Raw genomic sequence first — 19,193 nt, 5'->3', positions numbered from 1 at the left:
ATCTCATACTTTGAGTAAACGATGATTGCATTAATTACAACCAAATAATATAATGTATATAAAGAAACCAGCCTAGTGACTGATAGTATAATAGTATGTGCGAAAAATAAAGCATACAAGTCATTCCACGCAATGATTTCCATGTTTCCCGGTTAAAGAGTCGGCAATAGTTTGAGTAGATGACACAATCATCAATACAAAGCCAAATACCACACAGATCATTAGTGGGGCTCTTTTCAGCTTCGACTTTCCGAATTTTGTCATCTTATCGTAGCAAAGAGGTGGGAAAATGTATGCAATAATTGAGCCGGAGGTGGCACCAACCAATTCCAAGACTGCACCCAAGTTGCAGGTAAAGAGTGAAATGATCATAGGAAGGAATGAAACTATTGATGTAATGACAAAGTGTTGGAATGTGGTAAGGTCTTTCAAAGAAACAGAATCGGATTCTGTGCCATCTACGGATTCGTCGTGATATATAGCTATAAGTTGTTTGAAAACTTCACGAACGACATATATTTCAAGCGGAAAGGTGGTCAACATGTTGAGGCCAAAGCAGAATCGTGCAACATTGATTGCGGGATCATTTGTGGGAAAGTTGTTCAAGATATTACCCTTAGTCTTATTGCCGAAGATGAGGTACCCGGAGATGCCGAGTAAAGCACATAATATGGTTGAAACGATGCAAGAAAGATGCGTAACGGCATTAAAACGGTCCAAAGTGGGCTTCCTGATCGAATCGTAAATAAACGTGGTATTGTGATGACAAACCATGGCAAACGAAATCACACTTATGCCTTGAAAAATGTCTGGTTGTAAAAACCACGCGGAACCCTTGATTGAGCCACGCATAGAGTCAGACACAGAAGGTCCTCTAACAAGAACGATGGTGATGATGACAAGCATGCTGATTAGTGCTAGTCCGCTTGCCTTTGCGAGCTTCGAGATGTCCCTAGTGAGCGAGAGTGGGTAGGATATGAAGGTGATGCAAAACACAATCACAGGATTCCGGCTGAACAAAAAATCCAATATCTTGGAATCATCAACTGCATCGGAGAATATACTCCGGAGTACATGTGGAATACTATCACCAATAATGACAGCAAAGCCGACACTTCCTCCAAATGCAAAAAATCCTTGTGCGAGCAACACAACGACTCTTCCAAAAGTCCCATATGTCCTTGAAACAAAACTGGTGTACGTTTTTCCGCCGGAAAGTTTTGTATTTAGGATAATCAATCTTAGCGTCCAGTCATTAACAGCAGCTAAGACCATCAACAGGAGCACACCTGAAAAAAATCCCATTGATCTGAATGCCATTGGAATTCCGACGATTCCCGCTCCAACAATCGAGTTTGTCATGTTGAAAAAAGCTGCTTTCAGAGTTCCTCTCGGTTCCTTAATGATACTGGCCAAAGGTGAGTTTACGTCTGTTGTTTCGTTTGAAACGGCATCATTCAAAGTTCCCTCATAATCCATTTCTTCATCATCCAAAGCTCCCTCATCATACCCAAGCGATTCCATATCATCCAAAGAGGCCTGTGGTTGAAAAACATCGTTGTTAAAGCTATCCGAGTCCTGCTCAAAGATGATGTCATCTTTATTATTCTGATTGAGATCATTATCACGGTCCAAAGGAGAACCATTCAATGAGCTGTACCTTTTCGACATTCTGGCTCAACCTGGACACTGAGGATTTACCTGCATTAATGTGCAGCGTTGGTAATACCGGAATTTATCACGTATAGTAGTTTTGTATATGAGAGAACATGTCATGAGGAAAATCATGTGAAACGCGCGGAGTAGATAAGGCGACTGAAAAAAATATGAAGAATGAAGGTCTCGCGATAAAAAAAAGGACAGTGAATATTTCCTGGATATAAAGGAAGGAAAATGGAAAGTACGGTGGTTATATAATAATATTACTCGCAATACTATCAGATGTGCAATGATGAATTTCAGAATAAAAAGGTGGAGAAAGAATAAAAAGGTGGAGGAAGAATAAAAAGGTGAAGGATGAATAAGAAGATGAATTAGCAACAATAAAAGGTGATGGATACAAGTAGTAATATTCAAACATTTTATGCATTTGTATGATTAACAATTTGGATGGGCAGAAAGTAAGAGAATAATATGATATAGACATAGCATAGCGTAGTTGATTATATCATAGCTGAAAACATTTAAGGTACCGATTGGCCAATTAAATAGCAACTCCAGGTAACAAGAAAAAATGCGAGAATGCTGGAATCCAAAAAATAACAATAATAGAACAACCGCCAGCGAAGCGGACTAAAAGAGAAAAGAGAGAAAAAGAAAGAATCATAACAAAGCAATAAGAACGGTGACCGGATGACACGATTTTAAAATTATTATTGCGCATGAATTAATTTGGACGTCGTAATTAAATACCTTACTACATTCTACATAAAAAGCTTTTGAGTTGTTGGCAGTGCATGATCTGCGGAAAGATCATTGATGAATTCCACAAAGATGGGAATTACAACGGTAAAAGCAGCATCATTTCGCTTTATTATAGGTTGAGTGGTTGCATGATGCGTTGAATGAAGATCAACACTGATTCACGCTGGGACTTGAAACCTCAAGTGCCTGCTATTAACGCCAGTAAGTGCTTTATTGTGATTTATCGAGATATCGGGGAGGAAGAAATATTTTGATTCGCGCCTAATTTGTGTTTCGCGTTTTCACCGATTTTATGCACTTGTTATTTTGTGCTTTTTTGTTAACCACTTTTCCTGTGCTCCAACCTGCACTAGTGGTTCTATCCGAAATTCCTCTTCTAGCACTTTTTTTATTTTTTATTTTATTTTATTTTTCTTATTTTTTCGTGGGCCCAGAGCGCTTGACATAAACCAGGTCTAATGTTTTGAGATGCAGATCTAAGTGCAAGAAACAGATTTGTGGGCCAGCAATTCGGATTGCATTCTAGACAACCAATACAAAAGAGTTGGACTGTGCGTACAAGAGCATCGTGCACGGGCAATTCCATATTTTACAGCGGGAAAGTTAGCTTCCAGATAAAGCTTAAAGCAGAGAGATACGGAGAGCACAGGCATCTAATATTGTTGCCACAGTTATCAGAGCAGCTTAAGCATACCTTTACTTTGGTGTAGGGGGGTATCTGGATCTTTGTACGCGGGCATATATCAGATACCGGCATTTTATTTAGTGTCTGAAGCGTGTGAATTCCCAGTTATCATTACCAGCAGGCCGGGGTGCAGAACAAGCCAGTTTTTGCACAAGCACGATTAGAAAGGTGATAATAGGCTCGAATCTGCAAGCAGAGGAGGTGAAACAGAGGAAACAACCCACTAAAGCTTGCAAAGAGGCGTCATATCGGCGTTGAGGCCGCAGTTAGTGGCACAGAACAGCATATATAGATATTGAAAGGAAAGGGAAAGAAAGATGAAATCTTCAAGAGAGTCACTCATGGACTCACTGAGAGGAGTGAGGCGCACAAGCCGGGCAAAGGCATCGACGCGGACCGGGTCGATCTCGTCGGCGTCGTCGGCAGTGAGCTCGCCTCAACGGACGAGTTTCTTTTCGAGAAGTAGGTCTCGAGAAGTGTCGCAGGATGCCGAATCGATGGATGAGGCATTACAGGGGGTGGGGAGTGCAAGAAGCTCGGTCTACACGTTGCCGTCGGAACACGCACGGAAGCTTGCCGGGACGGGGTTCAAGAAATCGCACCGGCACACGATCTCGGACGAGTTTCACATGGAACCCCCGGATTCGACCGAGCAGATAGAGAGGATGTTTAACGAGGTGATGGCGACGCGGGATTTCGGGAACCTTCCAGAAAAGGCGAGGCGGCAGATGGAGAACTACTCGCCGGACCGGAAATGGATGCTTATCCGGCAGCACAAGCTCGCGGAGTTCAAAAAGGAGAAAATGAGGGAGCAGGAACAGCAGAGGGACACAAAGCGGGCTTCTTCGTCGCGTCTGTCGACTGTTTCTGCATCTGGCATGATCCGGCGGTCGAAGGGACCCGGTGCAGGGCCGAAAAAACAGCAGTCGGAGCCGAATTTCTACGTGGAGCAGCTCATAAGCAACGAAATCACTCTTGAGCAGCTCAAGGAGTTGGACATCTGCTTGAGCTCGGAGGAGATCGCATGGACGCGGCGGTTCCTTGAGCAGGAGGGGGCGCTTTGCCTCTGTAACGTGCTCAACAACTTGTACAAAACATACCCCCTAATTCCGAGCGGAGGTGGTGTAGACCCTGAAGCACGGGAACGGGACCAAAAGAGCCTCCCCGTGGCGAAAAAGCTGTTCACGAACATCTCAGAGGACTACGACTGCGTGCTGGAGAAGGAAATGCGGCTTTTCCGGTGCATTAAAGTGATTGCAGACCTCTCGGTGGGTATCGAGTACCTGAAAAAGAGTGGAATCTTCATCCAGGCGATATTCGGTGGCCTGTTCTCGTGCAAGCCGCAGGTCCGCAAGTGGGCAACCGACATAATTGTGTACTTCTACCACAAGACGGACTACGGGGCGACGATCTACCGGATGATGCACGAGGGCCTCTCGATAAACGTGCATTACCGATTTCTGAAGGCCCTGTACGCGCGCCCGGACAACTCCGGGGGCCTGGACGACCGCTCGCGGTACATACTTGCGAACGGGGACGCAGTGAAGCGGTTCGAGGTGTGGATATGGGGTGTGGGGCGGCTGTTTTCGGGCCGGGGCCGCATGGGGTCGAAAGTGGGGGTGTATCCGGAGTTCCGGTACTCCGGAACTGTCTCGGACGGTTTCCTGGTCGAGTACGCACTCTCCACGCTGTTGTTGATGAACACGCTCGTGCAGAGATCACAGTCTTTGGCAGAACGCATCCAGGTGCGGCGAGAATTCGCCGGTGCAGGGATGAAGGAGGCGTTTGAGAGTTTCAGGAAGTTACAGAGCACGGACGTGGACCACAGCCTGGCCAGTATGGAGCAGGCAGAGCAGGCGGACCAGGTGGAGTTGCGGCAGATGGAGGAGTTCAAGAACAGCAACATCGACTTCAACGACCCGGTGAGCCTCTTCGAGGCGATGTGGCGGAAATCTCGGCACACGGAGGCTGGCCGGCACCTCATGTCGATGATGCAGACGTTGTTTGTGAGCCAGTCGGGCAGCCTGACAAAGGCAGACCCGGCCAGTGTGCAGAGGAGCTTCAAGTTGGTGGACAACTTCGTCAACAACATCACCTTGGCGTCCGGAGACGACAGCACCGACATGAACATCTCGCTCAACAAGCTTTTGTCCTCGTACCAGTCCGAGGAGGTGGCTCGCCGGGCCATGGCCGAGGCTGCAGACGTGAAAAAGCGACTTGAGCAGGTCGAGGCCGAGAAGGCAAACGCTCTACAGCAGTTGAACGAGGGCTCTGAGGGTGTGATCCAGCAGATGAAGAAGGAGGTGTCTGAGAGAGACATGCTCATGCGGCGGTTGAGGCAGAAGGTCGATGAGCGTGACAAGGAGGTGTCCGAGCTCAAGTGGAAGCGTATTTTGGACAAGCACCAGCAGGAGATGGAGATGCGTGAGATGCTTCTGTTGCTTCACAGTTACCAGGTGCAGGGGCGGAGGGGGACTGCATTAGAGGCTTCAAATTCATCTTCAGGCTCTTCAGGCTCTTCAGGCTCTTCTTTAGGTCCTTCAAGTTCCTCTTTAGCCCATCCATCCAATTCCCGCCTCTCCGGCCGCTCTCCAGCCGTCACAGAGCTCGAAAACAGGTTGAAGACCAAAGTGGGCCAGAGCAAACTCGAGGCCCGGCGACTTGGGTCCGCGAGTGTCGAGCCAAGTGCCAAGCTCCGCGATTTGAGGCTGAAGATGGACCTCCTGGAACGAGAGGCCCGGGACTTGGAAAATATGGACTTTGAGGAGTTCCAGGAGAAGATTCCAGAGCCTCCGGCCAAATCCGACCGCCAGGCAGACCTCCAGACACTTGCAGCTTTGAGGAAAAAGCTTGATTCGCTCCAGATGGATGCTAACAAGGTCATCAAGGTGCAGAACGACCTGTCCAAGCAGGATGCAATGAAGAAAAAGCGGTTCGAAGCCTTGGACCGGCTTTCAAAACTCCAGCGGTACGCCGAGGACCTCCGGATCTCCGAACTCCAGAAATCGCCCAATGCGGGAAAATCACACTCCTTGGACCCAAAGCTGCAGAAGTCAAACTCGCGTTCTGCCCGCTTGAGGGGCGAGTTGGACTCCATTGAGGCTCTCTGCAAGAACTTGAAGGATACCCTCACTTCCGAAAAGTCCGTGTCCAACGTTGGCATATCCAGCGGTGGCGTGGGAGCTGCTCCCGCTGCGCGAGTGCAGGCGGCCACTGCCAAATCGGGAAGTGCTGCTGCACAGACGCAGGTGCCCACCGCCCAGCAGTTGCTGTCCAAGTTCGAGGATAGGTACTCCAGGGGAAGAAAGGCGCAGCCCAGGGTGCTGCCTGCTATTGCAGATGTGCCTGGTCCGGACAGAGAGGCTGCACAACCGTTTCTCGGCGAGTTGCAGCGGACGGTTGCCCGGCGTGGTGCGATTGACGACGAGGGTGCCGACGCAGCTGTGCGTACAGGGGGTGCGAAAACAGGGAGTCGCCATGCAGCTGTGCATACGCGTCCTGCACACGCCCCGTCGTCCACTTTGCCAGCCAACCCGGCCCTTCAACCCACAGTCAAACCGGCATCCAGCCGCCCCGCAAAACTTAAGAGAATCACGTCTTCGCAAAGTGACTCTCATCACCATCATCACCACCACCATCACCATCGTAAAGATGGAAAATCTCGCACAAAGCACATTAGCTCACACCACCACTATGTTGACGGCAGCGTTTCAGTCGACAGCTTCGACGCAAACGTGTCCTCGTCGCGGGACAGCATCGGCAGCCACAGGACCTCTGCTGGTTCTGGTGGCCGTTTGAGTACAGCGAGTACTTACACCGGTGAGGAGTCGATAGCAGAGACAGAACAGGGGGTGAATGGAGTTTCCGCTGACGGATCGAGGTCTGGCCGTGTTGTTTCCAGCTCCAGCACTGTTGAAAATAAGGTGAATGCTCGGCCAAACTATAACGAGGTGACGGTTCACACGAGTGGCAAGATTAGCGAAAGACGTAGAGGAGGTGAGAGAGAATATATTGGAAGTGAGAGAGAAGATACTGGAGGTATTGAAAAGAAACATACTGGAAGTATGGAAGAGGGAAATGGAAGCCTTGAAAAAGACGGTGGTAAAAGTATTGAAAGCACTGAAATCGCTGAACGTCCTGCATATGCTGCGAGCGTCCATTCTAGTGTTTCCCGTAGCCTTTCTCACACAAAATCAGCTTCTCGAAATTCAAATACTTCCCAAAGACAGGCAGGCAGAAACTTTGAGGGTGATGAAGGTGGTGAGGTCAACGTTCGCCACGAAAGCATCAATTACGGCTCACGCAGAGCCTCCAAGAAGCTTTCGGTCATTTCCATGGGCTCGGGAAGAAGGTCGAATGTATCGAGTATGATGTCGGGCGATGATGAAATGATGTCGGCCGAGGAGTATGATGATGATGATGATGATGTAGAGATCGAGAGCGCGGAGATGGCGAGTATGGAAAGAGGAAGTGTAAGGGTGAGAAGCGTGGATGTAAGGGATGCAAGTTCTTATAAAGAGGGTGCAGAGAGTAGGGATAGAGATGAAGCAGATGGAAGTGTTGATACCACATTTATGGGAAGTGCATCCAGAAATGTATTCAAAGATAATGCATCTCAAGATGATACTTGTACAGAAAGTGCATCGAAGGACATATCTCCGATCAAAAGACGCCACATCCCCAGAAGAAAGAAAATCGCAAGCAATATTGAAGTGGAAAGCAGCGACTTTGACACATCTGAAGATGTGTTTAGTGATGCTGAGGAGAGCGTGAGTTCTAGAAAGAAAGCCTTTACTGGATCTCCATCGAAGGCAACGCTAGGCAAGAATCTCAGCAACTCTGTGAAACTCGTCAAGAGTGTTCCTGCTCCACCTCCGCTCCCACCATCGTTATCTCCAGTTGTTGAGCAAGTTGAAGAGATGCCGGAGCGGACATTTAGGCAAATTGTGGAGAGGCATGTTGAGGAAACCCAGATTGATGGGGAAGAGAGTGAAGAGGAAGCAGGAGCAAACAAGTACGAGTCTAATGCAGCAGGTGAGGAGATGAGTGTGAAGGAAGTTAAGGTGAGAGTAGAGATTACGGATACCAAACATGAGATTAATGCTAATAAAGCCGTGGATGAGATCGGGGCCGATGATAAGACTATCGATAAACTTAAAAGTAAAGATGTTGAGCATCCTGAAGCACCTAAAGATGCTAAAGAAGACAAAGCAGTTCCTATTCCGCCTCCACCACCACCCCCACCACCGCTTCCACCTGCGTTTGCTGCAAAATCGAAGTCTCCAGTGTCTCCAGCAGCTCCCCCACCACCCCCACTTCCTACATCTTTAACTTCAAGTGCTGCTTCAAGTGCTGCATCCACTCCGGTGCCACCACCGCCTCCTCTTCCGATTTCAAGCACTCCAACGCCTGTTCCGTCACCAATCATGCCTGTAGGACCATTTGACATGCTCCCAAGGCCAAAGAAGAAGCTCAAGCAGCTCCACTGGGAAAAGCTTGAGGACACTGAAGACTCGTTTTGGGCAAACATGGGGTCTGAAGAGATCGCGAGAAGACTGCTTCAGAGTGGTGTGTTTGACGAGATTGAGGTGATATTTGCCGCCAGAGAAGCGAAGAAAATCGCAAAAAGAAGGAAGGAGGAGGAGAATAAGATCACCTTCTTGAAGACAGACGTGTCGCAGCAGTTCGGCATCTGCCTCCATTCATTCTACATGCTGTCCGACTACAATGTGGTGCTGAAGATCTTGCATTGCGATGAGGAAGTGTTGTCAAAGCCAGCATTGCTGGAATTTCTTGCCAAACCCGAATTGAACGAGATATCCGTCAACTTGACGAAGAATTTCGACCCGTACTCTACCGATTGGCAGTCTGGACAGCCGCAAAAGCCCGATAAAGACCCAGCAGAGCTTGCAAGAGCAGACAGGATCTATGTTGAGTTGATCTACAACTTACACCACTACTGGAGATCGAGAATGCGGGCTCTAAACGCGATGCTTAACTACGAGCGCGACTACGATGATCTTGTCCACAGGTTGGAGCAGATAGACACCGCGTTGGATGGATTGGAGAAGTCCGACACTCTGAGAAGAGTCTTTGACATCATCTTGGTGGTCGGCAACTACATGAATGACACCTCAAAGCAGGCGATGGGCTTCAAGCTCAGCTCCTTGCAGAGGCTTAACTTCTTGAAAGATGACAAGAACGCGCTTTCGTTCCTTCACTATGTTGAGAGGATCATTCACAAGAACTACCCAGAACTCGAGACCTTTGTGCAGGATTTGAAGCCAACGATCATCGCTTCGAAGATCAGCATCGAGCAAATCAAGAAGGACTGCAACATTTTCGTTAGTACCGTCAAGAATATCGACTCCTCGCTCCAGAATGGCAACTTGAGCAACCCCGACAAGTTCCATCCCGAGGATAAGTTCTTGAAAGTCGTTCTCAGGAGGTTGCCAAACGCACGTTCGAAGGCAACTTTGTTGGATGATCGTGCCAAGATCATCTTGGACAGGTTTGACCAGACCATGAGGTACTTTGGTGAGGATCCTCAGAGTGACGAGTTCACGCGAAACAGCTTCTTCAGCAAGTTTTCCGACTTCTTGAAGAGCTTCAAGAAAGCTGGAGAGGAGAACAGAGAGCTTGAGGAGAGAAACAGGTTGTACGAGATCAGCATGCAGAGGTTTAACGAGCAGAAGCAGAAGCAGGAGAAGCAGGAGAAGCAGGAGAGCAAGTCTGGAAGCTCCGACATGGAGAAATTCCTCAAGCAGCTCCGGCAAACCGGACCTTTGCGTTCGGAACCGACCTCTGCCAAGATCAAGGAGTGGGCCAAGAAGCATTCGGCAAGAAAGAAGCAGGCGGAGAGCAGTTCAAGTGCCAAATCAAAGTCTAATGAAGCTTCGGACGATGAGCCGGCTGCAGAGCTTCCGCAGGAGGATAAGGAGGAGGAAAATATTAGAAACAGGACCCACGATCTTTTGATGAAGATCTCACAGCAGTCCAAGGAGGGTTCAAGCAGCTTATCTTCTCCCTTATCTGCATCAACCGGAGACCTAACATTCCACTTGGGCGACTTCAAGCTCAGCGATCGGATGAAAAAGCGGCTGCAACAGGCTTCCCGAAGCAGCAGTGTGACTTCCTTGGATATGGACTCGCTGTCCAGATCCGGCTCCTACTACACTTCAAAGACAAGGTTGCAATCTGGTTCGACACCTTCTTTGGCCGAGAAAAGCGAAGATGAGTCTGCAAACGAGGCAAACGACACTGTTACAGGTTGAGACATACCCCAGAACTTGAATATTACTACCTACCTAGTTTGAGGAAACGCTAATATCGCCCTCACTTTACGACACTTAATGTATATTATAAATACAAAATTCGGTAAATTCTTATTTCGCCCGAAGTAGTTCGAGGGCCTTCTCGAGCTCACTGATAGCTGTAGGGATGTCATCATAGTTGAGCGCACTTATTGCAAATTTCGCTCTTTTCTGGGCTTGTCCTATTATTTCCTCCTGCTTCCATATCTTATCCACATCCTGCTTTGAAATTGGTTTGTGCACGCTGCTGTTGGCTGGAGCACTAATCTGAATTTTACTGCCTGCGCCAGTTTCAGTTTTCCTACTTGCGACTTCATTTTTCCTACTTGCAACTTCATCTCCCCCACTCAATGCCTTTCTAGGTATAAAAGGTGAGCTTTTGGCTCCCTTTGAGCCAAAATCAGTCCTTGGTACAGGCTGTGCCTTTTCTGTTGGCGCTGTAGGAAGACCAAGGTGATTCTTCTCCCCTTTAATTAGCACTGGTGCCTCAGGCATGTCTAGTTCACCTTCTATTTTCCTAGGAGCATCTGGAAGTTCCACATTTCCTGTTTCATACGTTGCATTATCAGCCTCGCCTGTTATACTATCCCTCTCGCGTGCTTTATCAGTCTCATTTGGTATACTATCAATGCCAATTGGTTTACTATCAGCTAACTCAGTTGGTGGTGGTGGGAGATCTGGAACTGTCTGATCTGTCTGGTTTTCTTCTTCAAACGCCTTTTCATCACTCTTATCACCTATGGCATGACCTCCCTCGGAATTCAATTCCCCATTAGGGTCCTCACCGTTTCTAATTGACTTCAATATCCTGGCACATTGGTATTTCGAATATTTAACACGCTTTTCCACCACATCTTTTTTCTCCTCGTACTGCTCGTTCCATAAATGTAATAGCTGGTAAAAATCAGACGCAGCCTTGAAGTCTAGTGCCGTTCTCTTGTCCGCTTTACCTTCCCGAACCTTCTTGTCTGCACCTGTGAATATAACATTGCTGAATCCAAGCACCAATTTGAAGCTTTTCTCATTGTCGTCTATCAAATCAGCAATTTTTTCACTGCTTTCAGTCAAATCCTTCTTATCCTCCTCTATTTCATTCAGTAGTGTCTCGGTGAACTTGGCAACACCCTCTGATTGTAAATGATATTTGCCTTCTAATATTAATTGAGCTGAGTATAACTTGGCAAAGTATGAGATCACTGGTTGGTATTGGTCAAGTTCCTTTGCTCTTTTTATGAACGGACCAATCACCTTCTGGATCTCTTCCGGCACATCAGGTAAAGCCATTATTCTGCTGATTGGTCAATGCAGCTTTATTTAAAATGGATGATGCTGTGTTGTTTTTATTTGCTTGCGATATCTGATAAGGCGATGCCAGGATAGCAGGAAGAAAGAAAAAAAAAAAAAAAAAAAAAAGTATCAGTATAAGTAAGCGAGCAGCAGTAATAGTTTGCCAGAGAAACCAAGACAGTACCAAATAGCAAGAAGTGACATAAAAAGAGATTAATTTCTTTTCTAAGTATTTATCCTTACTACACAAGCTTCTTTCTATTACATGTTTTATTTTCTACGTAGAATTTCCTTCAAATGCTTCCTGTATAAATAGACTAGTTAGTTTCTTTCTTTCCATAGTTCCCAGCCTTTTCGAGTTAACTCAAGCAATCGTTTTCGGCAACTTTAAACCGATTACTTAATTATAAATTTATGATACTCAAGAAGCTATAATATGCATGAGCAAGTTCTATTTCTCCTGGAATCACACCATACCAACTTCAGTCCATCTATTTAGCGCCAGGACTGTTTCCTAATTAGACAATTAAGAAGCCACAAAATATTAGAACGTATAATGCAAAAAATTAAAAATAAAAAATTAAAATGCTAAAAAAGTGCATAGAACCATGCGAAGAAAAATAATTAGCAGCAAAAAATAAAAAGTCTACACTTTCGTGGATGTCTTGCAGACGTGTCTCAGGCTTTGTTAGAGTCCATAGTGGCAAACTAATAGGATAAACGCGGGAAATTGGGCAAGAAGATTCAATTTTAGAGGTGCCGCTTGCAAATTTTGGTTTTCACGATTTATTTCCAGGAAAAGTTGTCCTTGAAGTCTTAAGCAATTCCAAAATTTCATATTTTTCACGTGTTTACGTTTCAAATACATGTCCGATCAGACAATAAGCGCAGATAACACTGTGACAAGCGAGGTGAACGATCACATTGACTCACTAGCAGATCAACAGCAGGTGGCTTTTCACAAAACCTTGGATAGAGATTCCATTCCTCATTCTAACGGTCAGACTTCCAACATAATTATGGCACAAAAAGCAGATTCTTCACGGATTACTCCAAATGGAGAAAATACCGCGACAGATGGCTCCAAACGCGTTCAAATGCATGCAGATTCCAAAGACGCCCCTCAGAAAGGTATCAGGACGTCGGAATTGACGGCATGTGAACGTTTCGGGATCCATGTTTGGGAGTTTACGCTCAATAATGGTGCAGTTAGCATAAGGCAAAGTGACACGTCTCTTAACATCACACAGCTTGCAGAGGCACTCAGATCTGTGTTACCAGATAAAGCGGAGTCAATATTATTGGCGGCTTCGAAGGGAATGCATGAATCGAACGAAAACGGCACATGGATACCACTACAAAGAGCAATTTCACTTTGTAGATCACACAACTTATATGGTGCATTATCTGACGTGTTTAAGGCCGCCAGCTCTAAGGCCAGCGAATTAAACACAAAGGGGAGTTCTACAAGAACGTATTCTGAGATGGATGCAGACGCAACGATCCCGGATTCGGAAATTTCGAGTCCCAAGAAGCCAAAGCTTGCAGAAGTCAAAGTTGAACCCATTAAAATATACAACCATGATATCAGGATGATGAACAGCGGTCGGCAGAGTGGTGTAAAGTATGAAGATGAAGCTTCGGGCAAGACATTACACATTCAGCACTCTCTTAAGGCGATCCCAGAGTCGGATGTGGATGAAAAGTCTAAAGTGGTGTTGTCATCACTTTTTCTCCCCAACCAGAAGAACGTGACACTGATGCAGCTTCTAGAGGGAGACGAGGATCAACTTCGTGCTGTCATAATCGACACTCCGATAGACGATAATGGACAAACAGCGTTGCACTTGGCAGCCACTTTAGGAAAGATATCGTTAGCGGAAGATCTTGTGAGCAGAGGTGCGAATCGGTTTCGAGGAGACCTGGAGGGACAAACTGCGTTGGTTAGAGCAATCCATGCGACTAACTGCTACGAGGAAAACAGCTTTGACAAGCTCCTCGACTTGCTATATCCGGTAATTGGTGTTGTGGATAACAAAGGCCGTACTATTCTTCATCACATCGCATATACATGCGGTCGGAAAGGTTGCAGCGATGCGTGCAAGTACTATCTTGAGACTCTTTTGGAGTGGATTGTGAAAAGAGGACCCACACTTCCTGAAGGCCAGGCAATTGGCCTTTCGGAGTTTATTAAGCATGTAGTGAATCTCCCCGACAGGAATGGGGACACGTGTTTGAACATTGCTGCCATGGTTGGCAACAAGCACATAATACAGCAGCTTCTAGAAGTTGGTGCGGATCCCACAAAGCCGAATAAAGCCGGCGTGCGTCCTGTTGACTGCGGAATTGGTCTTGAGGGTGATTTCAAGGCTGGAATTGGTGGGAAATCAGGCAGTGAGAATGGTGGTGATGGTACGAATTCCGCCGGAAACAAGGCTGGTTCTTTGAATCAGTCGGAAGTGCTGCTTGCTGCAAGTGAAGCGGATAAATCTGCAGCCAATGATGCCTCTACTGCCACAAGTAGCAGTTTGCAGATTCTTGACTCCATCACCCAGTTCATGGAGCAATTAGGCAAGGACTTCAGGGATGAAATGCTAAGGAAGAGTAAGCAGATCGGCAATCTGCATCCCTCCATCCGGAAAAAGACGCTGCTGCTATCCGAGAAGAGAAAACAGTACGAGAAGTTGCAGAAGATGGTTCTCGCGATTACCGACTACCAAAATAAGATCGGCAACTTGAACAAGGCCATACAGGAAGAAGACCAGAAGTTTCGTGAGGAGGCCCAGCAGCTCCCCATTGACACATCTACATTTTCTGGAAACTTCGATGCCGACGAGCCATTCACGGTATGGCCGGTGTTTAATGAGGTTGAGAAGCTTGCCTACCAGAGGCTGGCCGAGAAAAGAAAGAAGATGCAGCTGGTAGGCGACGGGAATGCAGAAAAGGAGCAAGAGTTGTCAGAAGAGCTGCTGGGAGAGATCAAGGCGGAAGATATAATGGAGCAGGTGAAGGCAGCCATAAAGGAAAAGCAGAAAACTTCAAACGAGGAGATGGATCTGCCGCCGAAGATTGTTCTTGAGGCACGGATTAAGGCCTACAAGAAAAACAACGAGGAGCTCTTGAAGAAGATGAAGGCGAGAAGATCGTCGTCACGTGACCTGGAACAGCAGTTTAAGAGGGTGATCAGCCTTTGCATTGGTTCGAAGCCGGAGGATATTGACGAGAAGCTTCTTAGCAGTCTTCTGTCGAGTGTGGAGAACGATCCGAATCCGGAAATCAACCAGGTGAAGAAGGTTCTCGAGATCGTCAACGACATGGAGAAGTAAGTAGTGGGGGCATTGTTTGATTACGGAATGATTACGTTTCTTGGCTTGTAGTTCTCTATCGCATACTGTACAAATTAGACTGAAGGAATAAAAGGAGATACAAAAAAGTTCAAAATCGGTAAAGAGTGTATGTAGCATGCCCAGCATGTACCACCAGCTAGTTCTCGCGTATGTACGGGTTTGTTTGGTTGTCTCTGTGAGTTTGCTGGGGCGACCCAGACTGCGATTTGTAATCCGGAGAGCTGTATGGCTGGCCCCGCACTGGTTGCCTTGCCGGATAATGGTGCTGGGCAGATTGCTGATAGGTCTGCTGCTGGTATCTTGCCTGTGAATACTCAGGCTGGGCAGGCATCTGCTGATGCTGGTAATGCTGGTATTGCTGGTATTGCTGGGGGTACTGTTGGTACAGCTGAAAGTTTTGGAGATGAGGTTGTTGAGCATGCGGAGATTGATAATTCTGAGAATGAGGTTGTTGAGGATTCTGAGATTGATAATTTTGGGGAAGAGGTTGTTGATACTTCTGAGAGTGAGGTTGTTGATAATTCTGAGAGTGAGGCTGCTGCATCTCTTGGCCCCTTTCATACGCATTATACCTCTGCTTGGCAGAATTAGGCTGGCGAGAACTTTCAGACGTGGCAGGATTTCTCGAAACACCAGAGCGGGTGGTTTGTGGATTGTGAATCGAATCGTATTGGCCCTGCTGGTACTGAGATGCCGCCTGCTGGGGAATCGTGGATGGATACCGGGATGAGCTGTGTTTATCTGGTGAAGAATTGCCACCCCCGGGTTGCTCAGCCGAAATGAACCGATTCATGTTTCGTGAAATATCGGGGCTTCTGGGAGTCCGAGTTCCTCCCAAGGTCATCTGTGCCAGAGCCTTCTCGTTTTGGGCATTAATTCGATCGGGATCTGCATCCGAATGCGGCGAATTACTCGCATTTACAGCCGCGTTCTGCGATCCGGGTGGTGGCCTTCTCAAAGAGGAAAGCCGTTGAGATCTCCGCTGTGATAACTCCGTGTCCCGATCATGAATCTGCAACTGAGGTGTGGCTGCCTGGTTTTTGTCAACTCTTCTTTCCAACAACTTCTTTTCACCCGACTGATCTTTTTTCTTCCTCTTCTGCATCTCGATCCGAACCTCTTTCTCTCTCTCTCTCCTCCTCTGATCCGCTATCCGGCGGTCTCGCTTGCTCTCGCTGGGAGTCAGCCCTCCCGCCGGCATTTCCGCCGGAATTACCGCCGGTTCGTGCGCGTGCCGCCGGCCCGATACACTATCCTCCACACCCCCTCCGTCCGCATAGTTCAAATTCCGACCCATCGAATTGTGGAAAGTCTCGTGAAACTCGCTGAACGGAGATAACACCCGGCCCGTGTTGACCGGCTTCTTCAATATTGGCAGTTGGAAGTCTGGCTCGTCTTTCTCTGGAGACGAAAGACCACTCGACTCGCTAAAACTCAAGTCTGACTTCTGTGGAGACAATCTGCCACTTTTGGCCTCATCGTGGAATCCTGAACCGTGCACTGGTGGTGCAGGGGCGTCCGATGAGCCTCCCATGCCCGGATAAAGCTCATCCTCCTCCTCTGGGCCATCTGCCAGTGCTGACTGTATATCATTCATGCTTTTTTCCCGGAGGGGTGGGAACTGTGCGTATCGCTTGTATATGCTCACGATCTTGCCGCCAGAGTCTCTCTTTTTGTCTGAGCCAGGCGATGCGTCCATCTGCAACCGTTCATGCTCTGGTGAATCGTGTTTTTCCCGATGCTGGTGATGATGGTGGTGATGGTGGTGGTGGTAGGGTGTTGCCTCTCTTTCCGGCTCTCTTTCATCATTGAAGTAGCCGTAGTCTTTCTGTTCTTTTCTTGGTTTCCTCTCATCTCGAATGTATCCATAATCTTTATCTTCTGGTCTTGGCTTCCTTTCATCTCTACCATATCCATAACCTTTCTCTTCTTTCTTCGGTCTCCTCTCATCTCTACCATATCCATGATCTTCCTCTTCTTCCATGCCTATAGGCTTTCCTTGAGCAGAAATAACCTCATGGTCATCTTCATCTCCACCTGGATAAAGCTCAAAGTCTGGAAGGCTGGGAAGTTGATGCGGACTTTTATTGGTAACGGTTGTTTCCGGAGGCCGCAAATCTTTAGTCTGGTATCTGGTCTGATTGTTTTGATTGTTCGGATTGTTTGGATTGATCGGATTGTTCGGATTGCTGTTATAGCTCTGATTATTCGGATTATTCGAATTCTTCTGATTGCTGTGATAGCTCTGATTGTTCGGATAGCTCTGATTGTTCGGATAGCTCTGATTGTTCGGATTGTTCGGATAGCTCTGATTGCTCATCTGATTTCTGCCGACCTGATTGGTCAGATTCATCTGACCATTCATCTGAGTACTCATACTGCCACTCTTCTGACCATCATCGTTAGCAATCTTCTCGGAAAGTATGGAATCTGTCGCCAGAGAAGACTGGGAGGAACTGGCAACAGAGAACTTCGAGCCAAGCACTTTCGGTCTCGATGCTGCCACAGATGATGAGATGGTTCTGATTTTCCCCCTCGCCATGTCCTTGGAAGCATCCAGAAATCGAATGGCACCATCAACGCCATCGACAGATCCGCATCCAGTGTATCCCTGGCCCATCTTAACGCGAAGAATCCGCTTCACCGCCTCATCCCACTGGGGAGGAGTCCACGAGAGAGATGTAGAACTCGAGCAAAGCTGCATCAAGTCCTGAACTTCCAAGTAGTGGACGTTTGGAAGAACGGGAAGTGCGAAAAGAAGCGAGTCCGGGTCGGTTTTGTCGGCATTCAGCCTCTTTGGCCGCCCATAAAGCCGGAATGCGTCCAACAACGGAATCATGAACCTGATCATGGTGTCATAGCCAGGCACAGCCGAGTGTTGCTCAGGCATCAGGAAGATAGAGCACTGTCTGGGGCCCTCTTTTTCATCAAACACGATCTGGCCGTCAAGCTTCACCATCGTACTGTGGTCTATCACCATGTAGTTGCGTGGATAAACCGCATAAATACTATCTGCCTCCTTGATCGTGGCTATAGGCAAGGCCTTCTTGGACCGTTTTTCCGTCTCAAAGAACATCACTTCGCCCAACGAGCCGTCTCCAAACATCCCGCTGTTCTTCTTCTTGTGCTTCTTCTTCTTTGACTGTTTGATCACGCAGAAGCATCTTTTCCACGGCATCCCTGCCCCAAAACGTACACTGACCCAGTCCTCGCGGTCAAACTTCGTTTCGGCCAAGATAACACGTATGTCCGACAGCAGAGACCCCCGTGCAGACAAGAGTGCTGCAGTATAGGCTTCTTGCAAAGCTCTGTACTCGAACTCGGCCAACCGGAATGCCGACCGCCACCGGTAAAATTGCTCGGACGACGAGTACTGCAAAAGATACCTGTTTTTCAACGTTGTAGATGCTATAATGACGTTGTTCAACTCGCCCTGCCCGGAAGGCAATGTCGCCTCAGCCTTGAGAGTTGCATCCGTGAAATTTATGTACGATGGTTTGTTTTCCGCGTCAACATCTCCGCTCTTAAGCTCGTCTGCATTCCAGTATGAGAGCTCATTACCGATCAAAATTCCATAAACCTCCTGCCACCTGCGTTCTGCCGGCTTCCCCTCGGCTGTGAGGTCCCTGAGAAGCATGAAGAACCCTTCGAAGTACTTCCTGTTCATCTGTGCTGATAGAAGAGTCACTATTGGTGCCAGTTCGGGACTGAGTTCTCCTTGTGCTTCTTTAGTCAGGGGAGTGGGTGATTTCGGAGATGGTGTAACGGCATCATAGTCCTTGGCACTGTCTGGGTTCGAATGCCGCCCGCTCCGCGATGAAAACGCTCTTAATCGTTGCATTATTCACTTTGTTTTTCGTTTTTTTTTGCTGTTTCTTCAACCGTGGGTACTCGGATCACTTGCTTTTAGTCAGCTGTGATTTTGCAGTGTCGATATTGAATATGTCGGTTACTTGCAGCCTGGTAAGTGCCTTCTTGTCAAATGGGCAACAGTTTATATATGAAAATACGAAGTGAAGCCAATTTTGAGCCCCATGACCTTGAAGATTAGTCTGTTGTGCAAACGCCTGGATTGAAACGTTTCTGGTAATGTCGGAACTCTCGCGAGAATCGGCGTGGCTCTAACGGGTGAAAAAA

At 47.4% G+C, this 19,193-nt stretch overlaps 5 protein-coding genes across 5 annotated transcripts; 2 read left to right on the top strand and 3 right to left on the bottom strand.

Moving 5' to 3' along the window:
* Positions 1–120: 120 nt before the first annotated feature.
* On the bottom strand, positions 121–1,671 carry BRETT_000402 (uncharacterized protein; the record flags this gene model as incomplete). Its single annotated transcript, XM_041278970.1, has 1 exon — positions 121–1,671. One exon carries the CDS (start codon positions 1,669–1,671, stop codon positions 121–123), a length of 1,551 nt encoding a protein of 516 aa, XP_041137184.1.
* A 1,755-nt stretch (positions 1,672–3,426) lies between these two features.
* On the top strand, positions 3,427–10,383 carry BRETT_000401 (uncharacterized protein; the record flags this gene model as incomplete). Its single annotated transcript, XM_041278969.1, has 1 exon — positions 3,427–10,383. One exon carries the CDS (start codon positions 3,427–3,429, stop codon positions 10,381–10,383), a length of 6,957 nt encoding a protein of 2,318 aa, XP_041137183.1.
* A 111-nt stretch (positions 10,384–10,494) lies between these two features.
* Positions 10,495–11,706, bottom strand: BRETT_000400 (uncharacterized protein; the record flags this gene model as incomplete). Its single annotated transcript, XM_041278968.1, has 1 exon — positions 10,495–11,706. The coding sequence occupies one exon, from the start codon at positions 11,704–11,706 to the stop codon at positions 10,495–10,497; it is 1,212 nt and encodes a 403-aa protein (XP_041137182.1).
* Positions 11,707–12,575: 869 nt separating this feature from the next.
* Positions 12,576–15,035, top strand: BRETT_000399 (uncharacterized protein; the record flags this gene model as incomplete). Its single annotated transcript, XM_041278967.1, has 1 exon — positions 12,576–15,035. The coding sequence occupies one exon, from the start codon at positions 12,576–12,578 to the stop codon at positions 15,033–15,035; it is 2,460 nt and encodes an 819-aa protein (XP_041137181.1).
* Positions 15,036–15,192: 157 nt separating this feature from the next.
* On the bottom strand, positions 15,193–18,897 carry BRETT_000398 (uncharacterized protein; the record flags this gene model as incomplete). Its single annotated transcript, XM_041278966.1, has 1 exon — positions 15,193–18,897. The coding sequence occupies one exon, from the start codon at positions 18,895–18,897 to the stop codon at positions 15,193–15,195; it is 3,705 nt and encodes a 1,234-aa protein (XP_041137180.1).
* Between the last annotated feature and the right edge of the window lie 296 nt (positions 18,898–19,193).

The sequence above is a fragment of the Brettanomyces bruxellensis genome, chromosome 8 (assembly GCF_011074885.1).
Source record: "Brettanomyces bruxellensis chromosome 8, complete sequence".
In the NCBI taxonomy this organism is placed as follows: domain Eukaryota; kingdom Fungi; phylum Ascomycota; class Pichiomycetes; order Pichiales; family Pichiaceae; genus Brettanomyces; species Brettanomyces bruxellensis.
The sequence above is the reverse complement of the archived record's forward strand: the minus strand, read 5'-3'. Positions and strand labels throughout refer to the sequence as shown.